The sequence below is a fragment of the Pipistrellus kuhlii genome, unplaced genomic scaffold (assembly GCF_014108245.1).
Source record: "Pipistrellus kuhlii isolate mPipKuh1 unplaced genomic scaffold, mPipKuh1.p scaffold_m20_p_16, whole genome shotgun sequence".
Taxonomy (NCBI): domain Eukaryota; kingdom Metazoa; phylum Chordata; class Mammalia; order Chiroptera; family Vespertilionidae; genus Pipistrellus; species Pipistrellus kuhlii.
This window is the reverse complement of record NW_023425471.1, coordinates 16,203,611-16,231,380: the sequence shown is the minus strand read 5'-3', so window position 1 is coordinate 16,231,380 and position 27,770 is coordinate 16,203,611. Positions and strand designations below refer to the sequence as shown.

Below are 27,770 nucleotides of genomic sequence, written 5' to 3'. Positions count from 1 at the left end.
TCTCTCTCCCTTCCACTCTCTCTAAAAATCAATGGAAAAATATCCTTGGGTGAGAATTAACAATAACAAAAAGTAACAATAAGTTGCAAGACTGTTGTTATGATCACCTGAAACAAAATCTATAGCCATTTTGTGTGATGTCATCCTATATAATAAAAGCATAATATACAAATTGACCAAACAACCAAACAACGGAACAACCATCTGAAACCATGCTATGATTCCTACTGGTGCGAAGCTAGCCAAGGCTGGTGTGATGTGATTGATCAGGGGCCTGGCTATTGCCCCATGATCACTCCACAAAAGGAGGCCCAGGCCATTGCTAAAGGGATGATCAATGGTGGGGCTCCATGATCACCCCAAAGAGGGAGCCCAGGCCACTGACCAGTGGGCTGTGGCTGGTGGCTGGGGCCACCCTCTGTGAGGGAATCCTGGGTCCTGGGTGCCTGAGGGAAGCTGGTGCCAGCAGCTGGGGAAAGGAAGGCCTAGTCTTGCACGAACTTCTTGCATCAGGCTTCTAGTATGGTCATAACTATGAAATATTGGAAAATATACAATTCAGAGCTTATTGCATTTTTAATACATTGCACTATCCTTAGATGTTTGTAGCTCTTTCATAATACCATTGAATTCTTAAAGTCTCTACATTTGAAATTATAATAATGCCTCATTTACCCATCTGAAAATAACAGTGTATAAAATAACATTCAAATAAATGTATACATTATTCAGACTTTTTGTATATTTAAAAGGAAATTAAATATATAAACATGTTCTTTTCAGGATAACCAAAACCTAGTCCTTTCAGAATTGAAATATTTTAATTTTAACTATTTTAGTGAACACTTTTATTGACTGTTTTCTGATTTGCTTTATTAAGTAGTGCATAATAACTAACCAACAATTTTATAGTACTTTACAGTTCACAGAGTTCTTTTCACATAAAATATCTCATTTAGTTTCTCCAGCAAAGCTATGAATTAGGTGGTAGTGTTATATCTGTTTCAAGGGCGATAAATCTGAGTGACCTGATTTGCCAATGATCACCCAACCAGTAGTAATGATATAGAACTGAAATCCAGGACTTCTCGTTCTAAAACACAATGTAATTTCAATGTTTCTTAATTTTAAGGGGTGTCATTATCAGCATTAATTATTGTTTCTTTTTGTTATAAAGTGATGCTCATGTACTGTGAAGTTCAATACAGATCACTGTTTCTTCCATTAATACCCAGATGAAGTAGTTGATCTTTTTCTAAATGCCACATTATAAGATAACTGTATACTTTTAAATATTAGAATCAGACTCAACACAGTGAGATGCTTGCACTATGAAAAGAAAGTGAAACCTTAGTCAAATGTAAATTCTGATCCCCCTCTTGGGGCCATATGCTTACTTAGTAGAATAGTAGGCAGATCCCAGCAGTTTATAAGTCTCTCTCTCTTTCGCCCTCCCTCCCTCCCTCCCCCTACATATAAGTTAAATGGTGTGATGAGACTTCACCATATGTTGTACCATTATCTCTTCAATGATCAAGATTACTACATTTTCTAGTTATCTACTTCTATGTTTATTGTCTTCTCTGTAGTTTCTATTACTACCTTTTGTATTCAACGTGATTACTATTTAGTTGCTCTTAATATTTGTCCTTGGGAAGTCACTGTATCTTTGCAAGAGAGTCAAGAAATCAAATATACATTATTTCACTAGGTTCTTATACTAGTATTTAATTCTCAGTGTTTAGCTCTGATGTCAGATTGGTTAAATACCTCCCACATGTCAAACTTTCAATGGTAGTCTTCAACACTGATTAGAAACATTTTTGTTTGCTTTTTGATTCAAGGCTTATGTTTTAATAAATAAAAAGAGTTATATTCATTTATATGATACTAAGTATTTAACAACATGAATTCTGGAGAAAATTTTGAAAGCCTCTATTTGACAACATGTTAGATACAATAGACATAAATAATATCAAAAGCACAGATGACAGTTAAATTAGGACATGATGAATTTTTAGCATTTATTACCTTGGCAGCTTTTCTCAAGTGGGGTTCCTCAATAGAATTAAGTCCTATAGAAAATGATTTGTGGGTCTGTTTTCTTATTCTTGTCAAGGATGGTGCTGTTTAGGTAACTCATTAGGTATAATGAACTGCTTAGGATTTGGTCTTGGACAATCAGCATCAGCATCAGCTGGAAAATTATTAGAAATGCTAGTTCTTGGGACCCACCCAAGATACTGAATCTAGACCACTGGAGCTGGAACCCAGCTATCAATGGTTTAACAAGGCCTATGGATGATCCTGATGAACCCAAAGCTATGAAAGTCACTGCTCCAGGCCATTAGAATTAATCCCCATGTATTGAGAAAATTTTCCCTAGAACCTTAAGTCCTCTGCTTCCAGCAAGAGGAAAAGGGAAGAAAGAAAGGGTGGGGAAACCTACTCATTTTTGCAAAAGCCTCACCCCAGAACCAACGTTCTCACATTCTACTGGCAATAAGTACAGTAACACACACACACACACACACACACACACACACACACACACACCCTCCAGCATCCACAATTTTGCTTTTTGCAGTTTCTTTCACTTTTCACAATATCAAATACCAGTCCATGGTCAGGTGTGATCTGAAAAAGTAATTGGAAAATTTCAGAGATAAACAATTAATACGTTTTAAATCGTGTGCTGTTCTAATTGATATGAGAAAATTTCACACCTTCCTGTTCTATCTTGCCTGGGGTGTGAATCATCCCTTTGTCCAGCAACTCCATGCTGTATACATTTCCTATCAGTTAGTCACTTAGTAACCATTGGTTATAAGGTTGACTGTCACAGTATTGCAATGCTTATATTCCAGTAACCCTTATTTTACTTAGTAAGGACTCCAAAGCCATTCACATATCTTTCATTACAGTATATTGTCATAATTATTCTATTTTAGTATTAGTTATTCTATTTAATCTCTTACTGCACCTAATTTATAAATTAAACTTTATCTTGGGTATATATATATATATATATATATATATATATATATATATATATATGCACACAGTAAGGAAAAAGCATCGTGTATATAAGGGTTCATACTAACCATGGTTTCAGGCATCCACAGGTGTCTTGGAACACATCTTCCACAGATAAGGATGAATTATTGTCATCATATGGCTATCCAGTGGTGTACTGGAACCAGCTTGTATCTGCTCAAGTGAGCCCATTGTCAACTTTTCAGGCATTTTGGGAGCCACTTAACATTATCTTGAGAACTTAAACGTGGCTATGGGGAATATTTACACCACAGAAATAGACAAACACTAACATCAGGGTCTTTTCCTACCACCCAAGAAAGCCAGTTGCAAACATATACTAACACAGCACTAACCTAATCAGGCTTGACTGACTCTACTGGGAGCCCTGCGGCTGAAATGGCCCTTCAAAATGTCCCAACTTTGAGCCCTATTGACTGAGCCTTTATACCCTCACCTTTGTCAGATTCTAATATAATTGATTTGTCATGAGCCAGGGCATTAGAATATTTTTAATGTTCTCTGGACAATTCTCATGTGTAGCCACACTAGATACTATTTACAAGATTTCAGGCCAATTGCTAAAAAAATGACACTGTTTTTTGATGGTTGGCTTGTTTTTATTTTTGTAATGTCTGTTTTCTACTTCCTTTAAATGAAATTATGCCTAAGCAAAAGACCTGTATGCAGCAAACAATTGGTAAATATTTCTAGGGTGATTGGCTAAAATAATTATGGTAAATTGGAAAGGAATTTTACCCAGAATAATTAACTTACAGGTGAAATACAATAGAAATACAATAATGTATTCTCAAAATGAATTCATAAGTTCCTGAATTAAGTTATCTTTAAGATGTTAATCAAATAAATAACATGTGTGCTTTTCTATTAAAGAGGAAGTTAGAAGATCTGAGCTCTGAGTGGAAGGTGGTAACCCGTTTACTTCAAGAGCTGAGAGCAAAGCAGCCTGGCCCAGCTCCTGGACTGGCCACTGTTGGAGCCTGTAAGTATACTGGATCACATTCTCTTTGGCTGTCGCCATTTGCTCAAAAGCACAATAGTGAGGCAATGCCTGGGTGAAATGGAAAATTTGTTGCAATTCTTAAAATAGGAATAAACCTTTGTATTATTTACTATACAAAATGCCTTAGAGTAGGTTCCTTAGAAATGGACTCTGACTCAGAGTATTGGATGGCAAATGTATATTGGAATGTGTTTTATGGAGATACACCTATGATGAAGAAAGGTACTTGGGAGCAGAAAGTGGAAGAGGCTGAAGGGTGATTTGACTGTGATAGAGGCCAAATCCATTAGCTGATTCCATGGGAGCCTTAGAGCTGTGCTGGCTCTGCAGAGCTGTCCTGAATTGCAGGGTGAGGACCTGTTCTTTATATTCCTGACCCAGCTATTCATTGCTCATGGGCTGCCCACGGGGAGGAAAGGGAGGCCTTGGAAGTATTTTCTGGGGCTAAAGGCAATTGCTAGTTAAGGAACAGCATTAACAACCAATACTCCCAGCATCAGGGATGGGTGTATTGTCCCTGAACAGGGGATTAGGAAGGAGCACCAGAGTACCCCCTAGTACTAAAACATGAAGGTTCATTTTCAATGAGTTCTGTATCATTTAGACAATATTCTTCAAATATGCCTATACAAATTCCTGAAATCACAGAAACACAGTCCTCCTAGCCTCTCCTCCTATACCATTTCAAAACAATTTTAAGAGCTCTTTGATTTTTGGTTCAAGCAAAAGAAAAATAGACCATGACTCTTAAGAGCAGGCATTGGGGGAGGAATGTTTCTTCATTTAACTATAGTTTTAATTTTTATTTTCACTGCGTATTTTCAGTCTTTTATTTCACTTTCTAGTCATTTGTTAGTAGAAGGTATGCATAAAATCTCATTGTAAGGTTAAGGCTGCCTTGGGTGGGAGTGGAGGGGGTGGGGTTGGGAAAGAGCTAGAAAAGTTTTTTGCTACACCAATCCTATAATTATGCAGGGCTAAAAACATCTTTGTTTTGTTGTTGTAGTTTTGCCTTGTTTACTTTTAAAAGATCAAGTGATTGAAGTATTAAAAACATGGTGACTGGTCCTTCAAGTAAAGTTTATATTTTTTTATATCAAGTAGAAATATAACACCTACTGAGAAATATAACACCATTAGCACAATGATAATTCAATAGAAGGCACAAATAGTTCCTGTGTTAAAAGAGGCCATACAATCTGGGGGACAGTGTGTTTCATGTGCCCCCTAGGACTTCTGCACAGTCATCAGAGTTGAATACTTAAAAATGATATGCAAGCATTCCTTTTTTAATCATTATGGACAATGAAATGGTTATATCAGGGTTTATATTTAATTAACCAGGTTTATTTCTTCATATTTTTTATTATTTTAAATATATTTTTATTTATTTCAGAGAAGAAGGGAGAGGGAGAGAGAGATAGAAACATCAATGATGAGAGAGAATTATTGATTGGTTGCCTCCTGCACACCCCCTACTGGGGATCGAGCCCACAACCTAGGCATGTGCTCTTGACCAGAATTGGACCAGAGACCCTTCAGTCTGCAGACCAATGCTCTATCCACTAAGCCAAACAAGCTAGGGCTCCTTTTTTTAGACCTGTAATTTTTGGTTCCCTCAGCACAAATTGATATTTGTTCGCTATTTTTCTGTCATATGTTCAACTTTCTAAGTCTATAAAGAGATTGGATTCCAATGATTTGTTGATAAGTTTGTTGAACTTTGAACATAATTATGGGTTTATGCCCCTGTTTAAGTCAGTTTACTCATGGTAGGCGGTTTGCAAACCAGAGCACAATAATCTATTTCACCTGTAAAGTGCTTAAGTGTAACAATAATTTTTCTAATGGAAAATACACTTAAAATTCCAATTTTGATTTTCACCAACAGGTATGATTCATTCATTTCATAAATATTATTGAATAACTTTCATGTATTAGACATTATACCAGGTGCTGAGGATGCAGCATAGAATAAGATAAAGTCCCTCCTTTCATAAAACATGTACTCTGGAACAGAAAAGTGATGAGCTAATAAAGATATCTTGACATTAAGTGTTACAGAATGTAGTTCACAGATTGATGTCAAATGGGCATTTTATAAATGCAGAGCCTCAGGCCCTACCCTAAACCTAATGATTCATAATCTGTGTTTGAATAGCATCCCCATGTGATTTGTGTTCACACTGAAGTTTGAGAAACACTGTTATGAAGAACAAGAAGGTAGGAGGCAAGACAAAGGGATTGAATATGAGAATATAACTATCTATACAGGGAAGCTTCTCTTCCAAAATGACTTTTGAGAATACCAAAAAGCTGTTACTAACGAGAAAGTGAGCCATATGTATATCTGGGGGAAATTACTCCAGAAAGAGAACAACCATAGTAAAGGCCTTGAACTGGAGCAAGATGGAAAAAGATCAAGGAGACTAATAAAACCAAAGCAGAGAGCAGGAGTACATGTAGCCAAAACAGTGGAAGACATTTTTATGTCCTACTTAACTCTCCCCAACCTAAGAGTCTCATCTTTCCCTACCACTCCTCACCATCTCCTTGTCCCTCCATGTTACTGCCAGTAGTGAAAGTCTGGAAATGGCCACAGCTCCAATCCACTGGTGATAACTGGTTGAGCTTGGGCCAGAGATGAAGAAGTGAAGAAGAGGAATTTTCTTAAAAGCAGGAGCATTCATCCCTTAGAGTAAACTGACACAGAGCTGGACATAAAGTAAAAATGTTAAATCCACAAATGTTGAATAAAAAGAATCAATAGAGATTCAGGTAGATCCAAAGCTACTTTTATTTTCAGATATATGATTATGTCACCTATTACATTTTAATATAATGTAATTTATAATTCATCATAGTGACTTTCATTACACTATTGTTCTAGCTGCTTTTACATGTGTCCTTATCTTCCAAATAATTGCAAAGAACATATGTTTATAAGCGATTTTTATAAAAGTAAGAATCCCAAGGTTTGGAGGGGAAATAGCTAGATTAAGGCCACACAGCTGGGAAGAAACTGAGCCAAGATTCCAATCCAAGTGTGTCAGACTCCAAAACCTGTGTTGCCTTTTGCTTTGTTTTGTTTTGTTTTGTTTTGTTTTTGTTGTGCCTTGCACTATCTCTTTGTTTAAGAACCTAATGGAAATTGTAGATATAAAGGCAGCTAACCAGCAGTTAATGTTATTTAACTCAACCTTTGATGTATGGGAATAAAAGTGAGATATATTACTACATCTTTTCTACTTAAGGAATAGAAGAAATCAGTTTACTCTATTTGAATTTCTAAGAATTCTAGAACTCTGTGCCTTTTAGAATTATAGAACTCTGGACTTAGAATAATCATTGAAATTGTCATCTGGTTGAATATTCTCTTATATGTATGGAAAGTGAAGCCCAAAAGTCTTTTTTAAAAATACCAAATCAAGTTTCTTTGTGTCAACTTACTTAAATTATGTAATACTATGAGGATGAGATGGTACTCTCTGAGCTGTTTAAATTGTTTCAACTTACAGGACTAATAGTCATGCTGGAAAGATAAAAAATTATTTGCAATCAGTTGTTTGGATACCTTAGTGTATCTACTATCTCTCTCTACATAAAAACACTCCAAATGTAATGTGTTAAAATATGAATTACTTACTTGGTCATGATTCTCTGGGTTTGCATATTGGGCTATGATTAGCTGGATGGTTATTCTGAATGTCTTGCTAGGGGCCATTTGTGTACATGGAGTTATCTGACAACTCAACAGGAGTTAGATGGTCTAAAATAAACTCACTCAGATATCTGACAGCTTATTATTGACTTGAAAACCTTGATTCCTTACCAAGGCTGGACTGAGCTTCATTATATGGCATTCTCAGGTCAGCATTTTGAAAGGGTAAGAATGGAAGCTACACCTCTTGATGCCTGGACTCATACAGCATCACTTCTGCTAGATTCTATTGGTCAAAGCAAATTGTAAGGCCAGTCAAGATTCAAGGGGTATAGAAATAGACTTCAGTTCCTGAAGGGAGAAGCTATAATATCATTGCACAGGGGCTTACATACAGGAATGTGAGGTTTTATTGTGGTCATCTTTGAACAAAGTGCATTAAGGAAGTGGCTAGGGGAAGCAGACGTGAATGACAATGTTGGTCTGCATCCAATGCCCTATGCCTGTGGTTATCAAACTTAAACATACATTAAAATCACCCATTGCTCCTTAGAATGCAGATTGGCTTCAACCCCAATTACTGATTCAGTAGATCTAGAGTGAATATGAACATTCGAATCTCTAAAAAGTCCCCAGGTGATGGTGATTCTGCTGCTCCTTTAAGAGCTACTCTCATAAGCCTATGGTGAGTGGAGAAGGAGTTCATCCCTTCTTTTGCATGAAACATGGAGTGGAATTTAAGTGACATCCAATGCTATGGATGCCAAAGGGAACTCCATGTTATTTTAGCACCACCATTCTTCTTCCCTCCCCCCAAAGACTTTGTAGCTTAGAAGTTCAAGTACATGGAGAGCACCCTAAGCCAAGTTAGTATAGTATTTGCCTAACAGAACACCACAGAGACCTGTGGGGAGAATAACCATGCTTATATGAAGCTTCCCTAGAGATTCTCAGAAACATTTAAATAGATAGGACTTTGCATTAGATGGAAGGCCTGCATGGCAGATGGAGGAAAACAGCCATCAAATCTGGTTTCAAATGTCAATGTGAATTCTTTCTTAACCACAAGCTGCTGGGTCTGGGGACATTCATATTCTACAATATCCAATTTAGCATTTTTGAAAGAAATTGCATATAGAACATATTTAATGTGAAGACTCCAAATCAGGATATTGATGTTTTTCAAATGCCCCAGCATAATAACTATTAAGTGAATGAACATTGTATATACAGACACATGGAAGTGACACTTAATAGAGATTACTAGTTTATTAAACACTGATAAAATCATCTCTTCCTGTAATGAATTTTAGGGAGAGCAGGTCTCCAATGTAATTAGAAAAGTGCTGCCCTAGAGGTCAAGAAGCCTAAATTCTAATCCCAATTGTGCTACCACCTAGATAAGGGATCAACACACACTTTTTATAAAGAGCCAGATAGTGGATATTTTCTGCATTGTGGATCATAAGATTAACTATATTATTATATTCTGAAAGCAGCCAGACCACAGGCAATCCTATCTAATAAAGAGGGAATGTGCTAATTGACCCTCATGCGCATGCCATCGCAAAGATGGCGGCGCCCACAGCCAATAAGAAGGGAATATGCTAATTGACTGCCCCACCCTCAACGATGGTGGCACTCACATCCAAAAAATAGTCATGCCCTCTCCCCTCAGCCCTGCCGGGGCAGCAGGCATGCATCTGCTGTACACACCTACCTCCAGAGTCACGCAGTCCCTTCAATCCCCCAGCCATCTAGGGCCAGCACAAGGTACAAGCAAGCCTCAGATGCCAAATGCCCAGCTAATGCAGGCAAGTCTTGGATGGCAACGGTCTAGCTACCCAGGGCCACCCAAGGCTCAGGTAACCAGGGGCGGCTGAGACTTGTACTGCCAGCAGTGGCAGCAGCAGAGGTGTGATAGGGGTATTGCCTTCCCAATTGCCAGGTAGCCTCCTGCCCATGAGGGCTCTCGGACTATGAGAGAGGGCAGGCTGGGCTGAGGGCCCCTGCTCCAGTGCATTCATTTTCATGCACTGGGCCTCTAGTATACAAATAAATGGGCATGGCTGTGTTCCAATAACACTTTATTCACACACAAAAACCTAAAGATATAAGGAAATTAGGAAAATAAATTAGGAAAATAGAAACATTATTACTATTTTTGCTAATTTATTACAAAATTGGTTCAAAATTGGCCTTTAATGCCTAAGACTTTGGCTTAAGCAAGGGGGCATCCCTGAAGAGAGTATCACACACATTTATGTCTTTTCACAATTCCAGGTTTATTAGGGGAGACCTCCTCAATAAGGCAACAGAGCCACATGCAGGTCACACATATAAAATGGGAGCTTAAGTGATAAAAGAAAGAGTGAGCATCCAGTGTGAAGTCTCAGTTACTGGCGGGTCCCCAGGTGAAGAAGTAGATGTCAATATCAAGTCAGGTGGCTCCAGTGGTGACACAGATCAGGTCAGGTAGAGTTGAAGTCCAGCAGAGTTCCAAACATGACCTGTGGTATACCTAAGTCTCAAGTGTTAGACGGTCAGAGTTCTGAGTTCTTATAGACCACCAGGGTGGAGGTCTCACACACATTGGTGCTCAGATGCAGTCCTTATCCAAGTGTTTAGACTGTGGCTTGGGATGTTCTGGGCCCCTGCTAAGGGTATTCCCATTATACCTCATTACTAGTAACTCAGTCTTCACATAGCATTTGACATAACTGACATAGCTGACAGTGACTCCATATTGGATTATCAATGTGGTCCAATAAGTCCAGTCTGCTCTTGATATAGATAGGCTTATAAATTCAAGTACCTATGATTCTGCCCAGACATTTCTCTGGCCATAGAGAAGAAACTCACCCACTTGCAGAGCAGGTTGTAATGCTGGGGAGGAATCTTTCCTGGAGCAACACTCAATGGGCAGCAGTTGATGGATGAATATCCCATTTTTTCACTCCTTGTAGGGTAACTGTGAGGCATATTCCTCACCAGAGGTCTCCAGTGGGGTTGTGCCATCCTTCTCAGAAACATAAAAAGAGGTGCCATTGTTGGGGAGAGGGAAATTTCCCCCTCCTATCCCTCTTGAATTCTTATGGCTGGACTAATAAAATCAACACAAGACCAGATTAACAGGAGGGGGAAAAAACAATTTAATACATACATATAGGAGATCATAAATGATACTTAGTGATGAACTAGCCCAGATTTTTATATTTTTTAGACAAAGAAACAATAAGTTTGGGGGGAAAATGATAGGAAGAAATTTAGGTTTGGATGCTCATTAGTAAGGAATCCAAGCAGAGAGCTTAGTAATAAATTAGCAAAAATAGTAATAATGTTTCTATTTTCCTAATTTATCTTTATTATTGAAAGTATTATAGATGTCCCCTGTATACTTCTTACTGAGCTCAGGATTTCCACATGTACTAATCTCTATCCGGGATATTCTCTCCCCTGATTCATCCTTTCGATCTCAGCTATGCCTTTTATTCTACAGGCTCTTTCCTTGAGCCTCCTATTATACACTCTCAAAGCATACTTTCTCTTTTATATCCTTATCAATATTTTGATTGCTAGTTATTTATGTATTTTTTTAGTTTTCATTTCCTAATATGTATGCAATTTTATTCAATGATTAGCACATAGTAGGTGTCTAATATATTTTGACCCAATAAACATGTATTTTAGGGTTGGATCAAATAAGTCAACCTACTATGTAATTATAATAACAAAGTGATTGAGTGGCAGAATCTGGACTTCAACCCACATTTGACTTCAACCTGAATTTATTCTCAATGCTCTTCAGTATTCTTACATATATCAACTTTTTTTTTCTTCTTAGATGCAGTTTATCCTCATATTATCAGAGATACATACTAATTTTTAAGAGTACAATATAGGTCAAAAAGGAATATGCTGTGGATTTGATGCAAATTTTGCAGCTCAACTCTATCCCCCATCTCATTCCTTAACTCTCATTGTTAACTATATCCTGACACCCAGTTTGAGTACCTGTACTTGACAATCTCACATGCTCTCTTCCTCTTAAAATTTATATGATTTATTTCTTCCCTTGTCTTCAATATTTTAATAAAATATTTTTAATCTTATTTCCCAGAGCGCTTGTCAGCCCATGATGATTTCATGAGACATTCAATTTAGCTATGCAAATATTGAGGCAAAATTGCTAACACTACTAATTGCACCAGTTTCTAAATTGTAATATAGACCTACAATAGAAAAAGAAAGTCAGTCAGAGAAAGATAAATATCACATGATCTCATTCATTTGTGGATTGTAATGAACAACATAAACTGATGAACAAAAACAGACCCAGAGACAGAGAAGCATTGATCAGATGCTCAAACCTCAGAGGGAAGGTAGGGGATAGGGAGGGTAAGGTGGAGAGATCAACCAAAGGACTTGTATGCATGCATGTAAGCATAACCGATGGACACAGACACCAGAGTGGTGAGGGCATGAATGTTTTTTTTTGGGGGGGGCAATGGGGAGATAAGGACACATATGTAATACCTTAATCAATAAAGAAAAATAAGAAAAAGAAAGTCAAAATTATATACTTCTGATTCTCGCTTCAGAGGTCATTATCACAACTTTAAAAAAAATTGTTCTCCAGCATTGAAAAGCAGGAACTAAATAGCATGCCACTAAAAAAAAAAAGGGAAACAATATTGAAATAAACAGATTAGTCAATCTCCAATCTCACTTTAGTTTTCCAGGATTAGTCTTTGATCTTGAAGAAACTTATGGATAGAAGATATAAATAAATTCCCTACAATGTTAACTATGGATTGTAAGGGGAAGAGCTAGTTTTACTTCCTATATTGAAGAGAGTAAAAAAAGTTGTTTCCTAGAATATACTAGAGGCCTGATACATGAAATTCTTACAAGAGTAGGCCTTCCTTCCCGCAGCTGCCTGCACCAGCTTCCCTCTGGTACTTGGGACCTGGGCTTCCCTCCAGGCCCCAGGCTTCCCTTGCAGCCCCAGCTTCATCTGGAGGGTTGGCTGGAAGGACAACTGGTCTAATTAGCATATTATAATTTTATTATTATAGATTTTTTTAAAAAAACCTATGATTTGGTGATAAGCGGGTTTTTTTGTTGTTGTTGTTTTTGTTTTGTTTTGTTTTTGTTTTTTTTGCTTATGAAGTCCAGCAAGATCAAAAGAGAAGTCAGAGAAGTCCCATTATTTTTCTTACAGATTCTTATTTGTTTGAGATGAAATGTTCCTTTTTCTTTTGAACCTGCACTCCATGTTTAACAAATAAGAACATAACTCAGAATTGAATTGTGCACTTTGAATTGAAATTTGTTTTCAAGGTCAGGACCCTGTTTCATAAAAAAATTATTTTTGCCAATACGGCTGACATCCTCTCCCAGCAGCTAAAAGACAAACTTGTCTAATAAAGCTTTCAGATTCAATTTGCTCTTTGCATACAGCTTGAGGATCTCTGGAGGTCATTCACAGTATGTGCTACAACCCCAACAGGAAGAGGTAATAGAATTATTTTGGTTAAAAAGCTGACACTAGCCCTTCCAACCTCCTTGAATATGAATATAATAATCAGGTTTATGGACACAAATCTCTGTGATTTTGGGGATTTCCATCTTGATCTCTGACTCCAAGCAACATCTGAATGCCTGGATTTGTATCTATTGTATTATCTGGGTGAATAAATGCATCATATTGAGGCTATTGAGGAAGATGTGCTTTAACAACAAAGGTCTGATGTAAATTAGTCAAAACAACATTGTCACTTCATGTTGAACTCTGTTAGGGTCTCTGAGGTCTTATGGTCTGGTGCTATAGCTTTTTTTTTCTCTCAAAAATATTGCCTGCATTTATTTCAATTATTCCACCTGGCTTTTGCATTGACCTGATCTTACCTAATATTTATCTTAGAGCTAACATGCATTAATGCCTAGCTCTATACCGGCATTTTGCTAAATATTTCTCGTGCATTGTTCTGCTAAATCTTACAAGAGTCTTATGAAATAGGAATCACATTCTAATTTTTTTTTTTATCATAGGAGGGAAGTAAAGCTTAGAGAGAATTGTTATCCCAAAGACAACCAGCTACTAAATGGACACAGCGTGGCTTTAAAACAGGGTATTCCTAAAGCTCATGCCTACCATTAACCTTTATATTAAACATACTTGATTTTGGTAGTGTAGATGATGCAGTGGATTCCATAGACTGTGGAATGAATTCTACCATACTGTTCATTCTTTAGTAATATGTTTTTAATGAAATTCAACATCAATACCCCTTCCTTTCTTATCTTGACATTCAAATCTTATATTAAAGCCATGTAGGTGGATTGAGGTATAAAACAGTAGCACCCTTTATACTTAAATACTAACCCTTTAGATATGGAACTGATTTCAATAAGAAGAAATGTGTAATAGTTTACTTTCTTCACTCTCTTTTCTCCTTCCTTCTTCCCTGCCTTCCTTATTCTCCCTCACTTTTTTTTTTCTTTTTTTCTCCTTTGGAAGACAGGGCAATAGAGAGAAAAAAAAGGCATTATGATGATAAGTCTGATTCTCCTACAATGTTACTATTTAACTTTATTTATTCTCCCAGTTCTATATTTGTCAGTCCAAAGCCAAAAATCCAGCAAAGCAGAAGAATTATAAAAAGTCTATCTGGAACTGACCACAATGCACTATATCCCAGTGCTGGGCTACATTTCTAAATAAATTAAGGAAATCTATTTAAGCAGCACTTCATTTAATCTCTTTTTAAGAAATTTCATAACCTCCTTGGTAAACTCTTTTTTTGGGGGGAAATAAATTGGACCCTATTGTTTACTTGGATCTAAAATAATTGAAGTTAATATTGTCTTTGAATTCGTCAAACCAAGCACACAAACCAGAAACATAGAGTTTATAATCTTTTCTGAAGAACCCCCTACCCTCAAAGAGGTAGATGCACCTCCAATATGTCCCCAAACTTCCCTTTACCCTTCATCTCCAATATCAACTGGTCTACTGCCTTCCTCCATTGCATACTTCTCATGATGTGCTTATTCTTAAGATTTCATTTTAAAGCAGGGTTTAGCCCAACCATTGTAGTTCAACGGTTGAGCATTGACCAATGAACCAGGAGGTCACAGTTTTATTTTTTGGTCAGGGCACATACCCGATTGCAGGCTCGATCCCTAATGTGGGGTATGCAGGAGGCAGCCAATCCATGATTCTCCCTCATCATTGATGTTTCTGACTTTCTCTCTCTCTCTCCCTTCCTCTCTAAAATCAATAGAAATATATTTAAGAAATAAAGTAAAGCAGGGGCTATATACTTAAAAATACTAAAATCATCTAGATGATATTGAATTTCCAGGAAAATAAAATGGAACAAAGTGAGCAGCCTTGTTAGAACAGGTCAAAATGGATATTGCTGACCTCTCTACTAGCCAGTATCCCACTTAAGTACAATTACTAAATGAATTATAGGCTTAGTCAGACTGCCATGAGGATATTAACTAAAATAAGTTATGACTATAGTTAGTGTAGATGGAAAGGGATAAAATATAACTTGTGAAACCATATGATCATTAATAATAAAATTATTTACAGTATGCATTATCTTCTTTTATCTTAAAAATTATCCACAAAGAATGAGGATTATCCTCTTGATATAGTTGGGAAAACTAAGAGAGGATTCAAAAGACAGAATCTTTTTTTATTGAAGTACAATTGACATGTAATATTATATTCATTTCTTGTATACAGCATAGTGATTCAAAATTTGTATATATTTTGAAATAATCACCACAATGAATTTAGTCACAATCTGTCACCATACAATGTTACTATACTATTACTGACTGAATTTTCTGTTGTATATCACATTCCCATGACTGGTTTTATCTCTAGAAATTTGACTTCTTGATTCCCTTCACTGCTTTGATCCCCTCCACTCTAGCAACCACCAGTCTGTTCTCTGTATCTATTATATGAGTCTTATTTTGTTTTGTTTGGGTTTTTTTTAGAGTTTTGTTCACATGTAAGAGAAGTCATGCAATATTTGTCTTTCTTTCTCTGACTTATTTTACTTAGCATAATACCTTTTGGCCCATGCATGTTATTATAAATAGCAATATTTCATTCTTTTTCATGGCTGAGTAATATTCTATTATATATATTTTTATCTACTTGTCCTTTGATGGATACTTATGTTGTTTCCATATCTTGGCTACTGTAAATAATAATAATAATAAGGGTACATATGTCTTTTAAATTAATATTTTTGTTTTCTTTGTATATATACTGAGTGGCCAGATTATTAAGGTCTCTGAACACATAATAATCTGGCCACTCAGTGTATATCCTATATAATAAAAGGCTAATATGCAAATGGTCCCCTCGACCAGGAGTTTGACCAGCAGGCAGGCTGGCCAACTGCCATGTCCCCTCCCCATGGCCAGGCTGGCTGAACCCCACCCATCCACAAATTCATGCACCAGGCCTCTAATATGTATATGTATGTGTGTGTGTGTGTGTATATATATATATATATATATATATATATATATATATATATATATATACACACACATATATATATACACACACACACACACTGAGTGGCCAGATTATTATTATGTGTTCAGAGATCATAATAATCTGGCTACTCAGTGAATACTCAGAAGTACAATTTCTAGATCATATGGTAGTTCTATTTTTAATTTTTTAAAATATATTTTATTGATTTTTTTTTATAGAGAGGAGAGAGGGATAGAGAGCTAGCAATGTCGATGAGAGAGAAACATCAACCAGCTGCCTCTTGCACAACCCCTACTGGGGATGTGCCCACAACCAATGTACATGCCATTGACCGGAATCGAACCTGGGACCTTTCAGTCCACAGACCGACGCTCTACCACTGAACCAAACCGGTTTCAGCTATTTTTAATTTTTTGAGGAACCTCCATCTGTGGCTGCACCAATTTACATTCCTACTAACAGTGCACAGGGGTTCCATTTTTCCATATCCTTGCCAATACTTGATATTTCTTATGTCTTTGGTAATAGCCATTCTAATAGGTGTGAAATGATATCTCATTGTTTTTTTGATTTGCATTTTCCTGATGATTAGTGATGAAAAGCATTTTTTCATGTGCCTGTTGTCCATCTGTATATCTTCTTTGTAAAAATGACTATTCAGATGCCCTGTCCATTTTTTAATTCAGTTGTATCAGTGTTTGTTGTTATTGAGCTATATGAATTTTTATGTATTATGGATGTTAGTCTATTATCAGATATATGATTTTCACATAGCTTCTCCCATTCTTTCTTTAGGCTGCCTTTTTATTTTGTTGATGGCTTCCTTAACTGTGCAGCTTTTTAGTTTGATATAATCCCATTTGTTTATTTTCACTTTTGTTGCCATTGCCTTTGGAGTCAGATCAAAAATATATCATTGAGACATATCACCAAAGAGCTTACTACATGTTTTCTTCCAGGGGTTTTATCATTTCTGGTCTTATGTTCAAGTCATTAATTAATTTTTATTTAATTTTTGTGTATGTTGTGCAATAGTTGTCAAGTTTCATTCTTTTGTATGTGGCTGTCCAATTTTCCTACAACCATTTATTGAAGAGGCTGTCATTTCTCCATTGTATATTCTTGCCTCATTTGTCATGGACTAATTGACCACAAAAGTGTCAGTTAATTTCGGGATTCCCTATTCAGTTCCATATGTATATTTAATACCAATACTATACTGTGCTGGTTATTGTAGCTTTGTAGTATTGTTGAAATTAATAACAAAACCTTTTATCTTCCTATTTATCTCGCATTGTTCTTGTAACTACATTAACGAGAATCGGAATTTATTCACCAAATCATATCACACTGTAATTAAGGGATGCCTTTTGAAACTTGGAAGATGTAATTGGGGGCAAATTAAAAAAAGCATTATTTTTTAAAGTAAATTATTAGTTTATAGAATACACTATTCAGTAAGAAGTATGTAGGTTAATTATGTAAATTAATTCAAGACAGTTTTAGATCAGGTTGGCAAAGTTTTATTCTATAAAAAGACAAATAGTAAATATTTTTGGCTTTGTAGTTCAGAAAGTCAACTCAGCTATTGAAGTGCAAAAGCATTTATAGAAGTTCTATTAGGGAATACGTGTGATTATATCCCAATAAAATATTGTTTACAACAATAGATGGTGAGCCAAATTAGGCCTTAGAACTGTAGTTCACTGACTGCTTTTATAGATAGACTAGAGGCCTGGTGCATGAAATTTGTGCACATGTAGAGTCCCTAGGCCTGGCCAGTGATCAGAGCTGATCTGCAGGGCAACCCACTGTCACCCACCTTAGCCGGCCTGGGGTCTAAGGGTTGGGAGAAGCTCCTGCAGTAAGCGTCTGTCCCCTGATGGTCAGTGCGCATCATAGCGATCAGTCATTCCACCGTTTGGTTGATTTGCAAATTAGGCTTTTATTATATAGGATAGATTGCTGATAGATTCATAGTAGCTAATAAAGGGAATATATGTTTTTAAATATATTTCTTCTAATCTTTTTAAAAGTTCCTCCAAGAAGAAATGATTTCTTATCAACAGTATTTTTAAGGCTTACTCAAAAATAACAACATTTACCTAGCATAGGATGAAAAGTTGTAAAGCCCTCATAGTAAAAATGAAGATATGGTGTGAAGAATTTGCTACAGTGTTCCACTGTCATTAAAAAAAAAACCATTTAGTAGTGCTTATATGAAGAAGTTAAGCCTAAAACAGTTTTTCCTCACTTCAGAGAAGATTTTCGTATCTCAGCAGCAAAAAAATAGAAAAAAATTTTTTTTAATGTTTTAGTTATTGCAAACATAAGTCCCATATATTTAATTTTTGAGGCACTCTTAGATGTATCAAAGTAGAAGTTATCATTTCTATTATCATCTGGAATCTACTGATCATGGTTCTAGGGATGACAATGTTATTATACCACATCTGAGCTTGCTTTGATCATTGAAACCATTAGCACACTTGTACAGGATGGAATCATCTCGCAGAGAAGCATCATATTGTAGATAAGCAGAAAGGGATATGATAATGCCACTTCAAAGATTAACTCTTAAATAATTAACTAACAATAGTTTGAAAACTATAAAATATGTAGTGAGAAACAGCAGAAGGTGTCACTCTCAAGGAAATGAGAAGTCAGTTTTTCAATACACTCTTAGTTTTTGGTGATGTTCCTCTTCCAACTGTGGGTTCTAATTTTATGGACTAAAAACCAAAATTTTTCCAGGAGAATTAGAAGACAAGCTACAAGCTGAGGGAAAATATTTACAAAAGACTCTTCTGATAAAAGAATGCTATATAAAATATACACAAACTCATAAAATTAACCAGTAAGAAAAATGCACACAACCATATTAAAAATAGGCCCAAGACTTTAATAGACACCTCACCACCGAAGCTATACAGAAGGCAAATGAGCATATGAAAAGATGTGCCACATAATTCACCATCAGGAAAATGCAAATCAAAGCAACAACGTAATCATTTGATAGAATGGTCAAAATTTGGAATACTGTCAACACCAAATTTTGGTGAGGATATGGAGCAACAGGAGCTCTCATTCATTGCTGGTGTGAATGCAAAATGGTACAGCTACTTTAGAAGATAGATTGACGGGGGTTTATTTATTTACTTATTCTTTTTTATTATTTTTTTACAAAACTAAATATAGTCTTACTATATAATCCAGCAATCACATTCCTTTCTGTTGTTTAGCTTAAGGACCTGCTTTTTCCTACTACAAGCCATTGCACATACTGGCCTCTGCTTAGGACACCCTCCCCTTTCTTTTACCATTTGATGCCTATTTACTTTGCAGGTCACAGTTCAAATGTTGTGCTCAATGAAGACTCTAACCTCCCAGACTAGGTTAGATTTCCTGTTGTTAGTGTAAATGCCATCATTTACACTGCTTTTCCAAAGCACAAGTTGAATCTTCTGTTTAACTCTGAGACAATTTAGCTGTGTGTCTCTTGAAGATAGGCTCTGATCTCTTACTTATCATTGAATCTACATTACCTGAGAATGAAGAAGTCACAAATAGATACCAAGTTTCTCCCCCTGCCCCTTATAGATTCTGAGATTGCACAGGATAATTGTAAGCAGGGCTAGAGACAGAGAGGGTGACCTTGAGCCAGGGGCCAGAGTCTTCTGGAAATGAGAGTGAGTGTCAAAGTGGAGTTGAAAAGTGAAATTGGAAATGAATAGTAGAGGTATGTAAAGAAGTGGAAATGAAGATGTAATGGCCATTTTCTTGTTCCAGACTAGCTAGGGGAGCTAAGAAAACTTATAGGGGTTAAAGGTCTTGCCTGTCTTCATAGTGAGCTAATGGCTACTTTTTAATAGGCCCTGGCCTAATTTATATCCCTCTTGTTTCCTTTAAGACTCTCTAAAATAATTTTAAATATATTTTTTTAATTTCTTATCTTTTTTTGTCTAACAAATGTAAACTGCATTATGCCCCTGGCTGTGTCATGTTTACCACTGCATTCTCGGTATCTAGAATGTTGCTCAGGTCCAAGTGGGCTCACTCAAAATGTGTTGTCAACTGATTCTCAATCCATTGATGTTTCAATCCATATGGAATTGGGATCATTTTGCCAACTATAGATTTTATAAAGCCACTCCCCCTCCACCTGACTTTGCTAAGTATCTCTCTACCTATTTTTCTTAGTTATCTTCTCACACTTTTCCCTTAACTTCCTCTCTCCTACAAATTATACTCAAAACAAGACTGGAAACACTTTTCATTGATTTTAATGCCAGTGCTTTGAGTGACAACTCCATGTGGAGAATGTTGAATCTCCTGCTAACTCACTGTTAGCTTAAAAAAGAAAAGAAAAAAAACTCATCTTCTTCCTAAATCGACTGGGTAAATTTATGTTCACAAAATAAATAAAACCTGTAAAACAAAACTGTGTGCATATTAAAAGTATTGGTCTCACCTCTATTTCTAGGTTCAAAAGTATCATAGCCAGTATTAAAAGGGGAGGAGAGGTTTTGAAGTATTTTTATCATTCAACCCAATTTTTAACCAATTTATTTTAGAATTTAAATGGAAGAATAATTAAATGCTTTTCCAGTATATTATCATCTTCAATATTTCTACCTGTAAGAAAAGAACAAAATAATAAAAAAATATTGTAGTGGTAGAAAAATTTAATTTAAAATATTTCTTTGGAAGTTGTCACATAACTCAGCTTTGCTTACTAAAGGGTTATTGTTTTCTTGAAACAAATTGGCTATTTCCATGTCTTTACCTATAAGTCTTTTTGAGTCTTTATATTTCATTTAAACATGTCTCTACTCTCTTTAATTTTTGTCATCAGTCCTTCAATTTTCACTTCCTTTGTCATCCTTTGTGACATAAAGGATCTGCCCCTCCAAATTATTTAATATATTTGTTGCTACCATTGTTTAATTTCTGTCACATGTAATCCTTACAGATCTGTTGATGTTCTAAGTTTCTATACTACCTTAATTTATGGTCTATTCACTTCTTGAGATTAGATTATGACTATTAGTTGAGTTCATTCCTTTTTTGTATATATTTTACCTAACATTCTTTGTATGATATAATTTTTGAAATTTCATAATACTTTGATTATTAAGACATAATTTGTATTAATCAACTAGGAAAGATCTTATTAATTAATTATTAGGCCCTCTACGATGGTTTGTAACCTCAGTGCCCTGATAGTCTTAACCAAGCATCACCCACCCCCCTTCAATTTAAATTATTCGTTGTCTTAGTTTTTGAGGTTTCATGTTCTCTTATTTTGTTTAGTTTTGTTTTCAGTGATCTCTCTAGTCACTTATTGACATCCTCACTCAGTTGATATTTTTCCTCTTATATGTTGGTATCATCCAGGACTTAACCCATGGCAAGTCTTTATCCCTTTACAGTTGGAATCTATTCTAATTGGTCGTAGCCCATGCTGTACTTTTTGTCAAGTTTTTCATATTTTTTTTAAAATTGTGGGTAAAAAGACATAACATAAAATATACTATCTTAACTCAGATAATTTTAATACTGGCTCAGTGTATTAGATAATCTTAGATAAATACTCAAATTATTCCAGTGGTTATTTCTAGCTCAGACTTTTCTCCTAAATGGCAGATTCATATGTTCACCTGTTGACCAGCTACCACCTGAATGTTCCACACATATTTTAAATATACCCAAATTTGATGCAATTATCATCTTCTGAAATATATACTTCTTACAATATTTCCTATTTTTGTGAATGACCCTACTGTCTATCAATTTAGAATTCGAGGAGTCATTCTGGCACCATCTTTATTTCTTACTAATCAGCAATTAATCAACAATCCTATTGATCCTGTAAGCCAACTAACCTTGGACTTTATAATTCAATTCCTTCATTTTGTTTTTGTCATTAACGCAGGTATCATATACAAAGTTTCATTAATGGTCTTTGTCTCCTCATCTTTCCCAACCTATATCACATACTGGAAATTTATTGAAAATGATCTTTTGAACATGCATATTATATTATACTAGTGTCCCTGTGCACAGATTCATGCATTTTGAAAGGAAATTAATTAGAAGAAACATTTTAACATTGCTATTTGCCCTTTCTCTATAATGGGAGTGTCAACCAAATTCATAATCGACAATGACAGACCAGAACACATACATGCGATTGGTGCCAGTGAGAGTTTTGTATATATCGTGTATGCATGAGTCAACTTAGCCTTTTACATATAGAGAAAAATCTTGCTTAATTAGATCTACTTTATTATTTAGCTAAACTTTTTCCAGCTCAGTGAAGCACTCCAACTTCTCTTGCAGGTAATTTTTAGCAACACAGCAGTAAATATCAGCATGAAGCAGATTATTATCATAGATCACACAGGGAGAACAAAGGTTAAAATATTTAACTGCACCAGTATTTCTGCACAGTGAGAAAACCTGAAGTCATTGTCAAAGTTCATCATTTCTTACTTCTTTTTAGTTGGGTCAAGTTTCTAAGCTTTCTAAATCTCTGTTTTTTTACTAATGAAAAGAAAATAAGATTCTACTTAGTCTTCTATCTACCTACTTCAGGACTTCTGTGAGGATCAATTGGGATGAGGCATGGGAAAATGCTTCCCAGACATTTGGTAAAAGTGTAAAATGTTTGCACCTAGCTATAAAGCAAGTTTGGTTCCTGAGCTGAAGAAACTCCAAGGAGCATAGTCATTAGGTAGAGGAAGCTGGGCGTTGCTATGTGACTTCATTACCCAAAGCCCACAGCAACAATTTCCAGGCTGGGCTGGGCTGTGGGTCACATTTTGTGCCATGAGGTATTGGCAGCATTGGCTGGGATTTGGTGGAGTATCTCTCCAGGGTGGTGGCAGGGTCTGTGTCCCACTGGGAGGAAGCCACATTCGGTTTGTTGGCTCTAGTCTGGTGCCATTTATTTTTACATGGCCAGTATGCATCATCGAAGCTCCCGCATTGAGCATCTGTCCCCTGGTGATCAGTGTGCATCATAGCTACCAGTCCCATGGACATACTTACTAGCCTTTTTATACACTGAGTGGCCAAATTATTATGATCTCTGAATGCATAATAATCTGGCCACTCAGTGTATATCCTATATAATATAAGGCTAATATGCAAATTGTCTTCTTGACCAGGAGTTCAACTAGCAGGCAGGCTGGTCCCTTCCCCCTGGCCTCCACCCATGCATGAATTCACACACACACACACACACACACACACACACACACACACACACACACACTGAGTGGCCATATTTTCTTGATTGGTTTAGAATCTAAGCCTTAGATAAATTTAAATCCATCTCCAGAACTGGAGGATGGAGTCCATAGAAGACTGAAGATAACTGGACTTATCTGAGGAAGTAGAAATGTGGAATGGATGCAGAGGTATCTAGGAATTAATGTTTAAGTTATCATAACTGTTCACTCCATTGGCATAGTGTTAGGCCCAAATATATTTTTAATATTTGTTCAGTGAACCTATGAGAGATGATCTTACCTGAAATTTATGTATAAAATAGGTGACAATGAGAAATATATTTTTTTTTGAATTTTAGATGGACAGGAAGGGAAAATGAGAGAAAGAAACATTGATGTAAGAGCAGAACATCAATCAGCTGCCTCCTGCATATCCCCTACCAAGGATTAAGCCCCCCAACCAAGGCAAGTGCCCTGACTGGGAATCAAACCAGCAACTTTTCAGTGCATAGGACATCGCCCAACCAACTGAGCCACATTGGCAAGGGTGCAATGAAATATAATTTTAGAAGAGTTAATCATATAGTAGTAAATCATTTACATTGGAAGGCTCTTCTTAAATATGGTGGATAGAGTTTTTTACTTTCCTCAATGTTTGCCTGAATTTTATCTTGCCTAAATCTGGAAGTTAGTAGGAGCCATTTTTAAATTTTTAACAATTGGTTTAACAATGTTAATTGAAATGTATATAGCTCAAAAAAAATAAAGAAAAAGAAACTAGACCATCATAATACATTATTATCAAGAAAAAATGATACTTTTACATAGCTTTTCTTGCTTTTTAGTGTAGTCTCAGTATCTGTAGACCTAATCAAAAGGGATTATCTCAGCATCTTATAAATTTAATTTTGAAAAACAAGAAACTATGAATAATAGAAATCATTTCAAAACATTCTTACATCTAGCTGAAACCAGTTTGGTTCAGTGGTAGAGTGTCGGCCTGTGGACTGAAAGGTCCCAAGTTCGATTTCAGTCAAGGGCATGTACCTTGGTTGCGGGTGCATCCCTGGTGGGGGGTGTGCAAGAGGCAGCTGGTCAATGTCTCTCTCATCGATGTTTCTAGCTCTCTATTTCTCTCCCTTCCTCTCTGTAAAAAAATCAATAAATTATATTTTAAAAACATCCTTACATCTAAAATATGAAACAGCTAAATCAGAGGTTCTTAATAATTTAATCTGTGAAGCATAACTGGAGAATTTAGAAAAAGTGGCTAAACTATTAAAAGTTTCTTCAACTGCTGTTTAATATCAATATCAAGTTATTTCTTACACTGGCAAACAGCCAAGCTATTCCTTGGTCACATCAACTTTTCAACATTTAGCAGTCCTTTCAATCATTCCTATCATAGCCCCAGGAATGTATCATAGCAACTCTGTAATAATAGTATATTACTATTAGATCCTGAATTTTTAGATAGTTTATCTTCCAGAAAGAATATGAATAGAGCAGCAAGACGAAGTAGATTGAGTATTATTAATGATGCCCAAGATTTTAGACATATACTATAACTTTCAATTAATTTTATATCACTTTCCATGCCCTAGTTTTACTCTAAACCAGTCCAACTCTATTATAGCTCAGGTAATATGATGTTAAAATTGTTTTCTTTCAAATAGTTGTCAGGAAACTTGTATGTAATAATTTCCTTAGCATTTAACCCTGAATAGTTAACCTTTTCATGCTGCCTGTGTAATACAAAGGCAAGTGCTGTATTTATCTAATAAAATTTTCCTTTGTTATAAAATACTAGAGACCTGGTGTATAAATTCATGCACTAGTGGGGTCCCTTGGCCTGACCTGTGGGATCAGGCCAAAACTAGCTCTCCAACATCCCCTGAGGGCTCCCAGATTGCAAGAGGGTTCAGGCCAGGCTGAGGGACCTTACTGGTGCAAGATAAGGGCCAGGGAGGGACAAGGGAGGTTGGCAAGCCAGGGAGGGACCACTGGAGGGCTCCAAGGTGTGTCTGGTCCATCTTGCTCAGCCCCAATCAGCTGGTTTAGAAAGGTAAAGGTACAAAAGTCTGAGGAACAGCTTGGAGAAAATTATTTTGTAAAGAACAAAGGCATATCGAGTGTTGCATGAAGAAATTGGCTAGTCTGAGACAACGTGTGCATTTGGAGTAAGTAGTAGAAAATAATTTTTTATATGTAGAATGGAGGCCAATTCTGGTATTTAGACAGTCCGGTGGTGTTTCTCAACCTTTGTCTTCTCATCCCTACCCCACCAATATCATTACACATGGTATTGACATCCACATATTTGCATGGAGTATTCACATTAGGGGACATAGCATATATAAAAGTGAAATATCAGAATGTACAATAAATAACTGAACATACTGTTATATTGACAATCTTGATTCTGCACTAATTTTTAAAATCTAATAAACCACTTCAAATTTTTTTTTTCTGCCTATGAAACAACCCATCTTCAAATAATTATGATACCATTGTTTGGAAACAGTGAAAGTTGAAATCAACTATAGGAAGAAGAAACAGGAGTTTTGAAGATATTTGATCAGTATAATATTTCGAGGCAGTGATCAGCATTATAGAGGTTCTCAGAGCAGAGACTAGAGATAATGGAGATTTCTCAGGATTTTTGAAAAGAGTTCTCAAATCTCTAAGCACACTAAGTGTTTTCCTTAGATCAAATAAGTGATGTGTCTCCCATTTATATGTACTAGATACAATATTTTCAGAGTGATGTGAATGCTACTGAAATTAATGGCAAAATCACATAAAAATATTACTGAATTCAGAATAAATTTATTTATGTCCATTTTTTCTCAATCTGTGCATACCAGATATTAATTTTTTATGTAGAAGCATTTTTGAGATTTCAAAGGCATGATCATAGTGTTGTAAACTGGTGGCATAGTGAAAATATTACTGAATTGGGAATTCAAAGTCCTGACACCTGGTTCTCATTTAGCCTCTTCCTAGCTGGGGTCTGGGAGTCATGCTTAAACTGTTCAATACTTTGGGTCTTGCTTTCCTTAATTGCAAAATGATGGTGATCTCCTAAATGAGACAACTTTGAGAATGCCGCCACATATAATAGCATCAGTGGTTTTAGGTGTTTAAAATAAGTTTTTCTGAGAATCTTTTCAAGTTTCTGTAATATATGTTCATATGGCATTTAAAAGTAAGATACTGGTAACATTTTATAGAATCGTTTACTTACTCATTTAAATGATTAGGTGATAATAGAATCTGATTGAATAAGCCCCAAAAGATCATTCCTGAAAATAGACTAATAAAAGAGCTTATTATTATTTTGCCTATTAAAGTCACCCAGTTGTGGTAACCTCAGGGCTACGTTATCAATAACAAAGATTATCCATTTTAGCAATACTGTCTCTGAGTGCATTGATCCATATGACTTTCCATTTCATTTTTATATCAATTGAATTGAAACCTTAGGCTTCTAATAGTAAATTGGCCCTACTTTTTCTTTTGGAATTGGCCTTTCTGCCTAGCTGTTTGCTTCTGTTCAGGGTCTTGTATACCACAAACATTCTTTGTATATTAAACTCATAGAAATCAACAATTTAATCATTTGAATAACAATTGAAATATACCATAATCATGCCTTTGAGGTAGGACAAAAGTTGGAAAAACAACTTTGGTGACTTTATTTGTATTATTTTCACCTTATGTCAGGGCAAAAATTGAGTTTTACCAAAAACTATATTCCCTCAAAATGCATAATTACGTTCCCTTTTTTTTTTCTCTAGTTTGATAATGTTTCTCTAGTTAATATTGTTTCAATTGGGTTTATTTTATTTTTTGACATGATTTACTTTAATGTAACAAGATTTTTTATTAAGTAACATATAACTTAGTAAAGCATTTCCCCCTTTATGTCTTGTTGTCTTAAAATAATAAGTTAACTGGGGGTTAGGGGTGATCAGGGAGAGGTCAATGGGGGATGGGGGGAGAGACTTATATAATACTTTAAACAATAAAGAATTTAAATTAAAAATGGGTTAATATAGACTGTAATTTTAGCAGTAAAGGAAATATATCTTACTTCTAGTTCTTACCAAAATATCTTAGGATAAAGTTAACATCAATTTTAAGGATTATTATATTTCTCCTAATTAAAAAAATATAAAAAATAAGTAAATAATAAAAATAAAAAGTATGCTTTTCTATTGTGCATTGTGTAATTAACTTTACCTTAGAATATTTGAATCTTAAATATAACTTCAT

General features: G+C 35.8%; 1 protein-coding gene across 4 annotated transcripts in view; it reads left to right on the top strand.

Annotated features, from left to right (window-relative positions):
- Positions 1 to 27,770, top strand: part of DMD (dystrophin) — a 1,962,662-nt gene that overhangs the window by 1,242,473 nt on the left and 692,419 nt on the right. For all 4 annotated transcript variants that reach the window (XM_045582357.1, XM_045582356.1, XM_045582355.1 and 1 more), the window contains one exon: positions 3,931 to 4,039. In XM_045582357.1, coding sequence (XP_045438313.1) covers positions 3,931 to 4,039 — 109 coding nt within the window. The remainder of the gene's footprint in view (positions 1 to 3,930; positions 4,040 to 27,770) is intronic.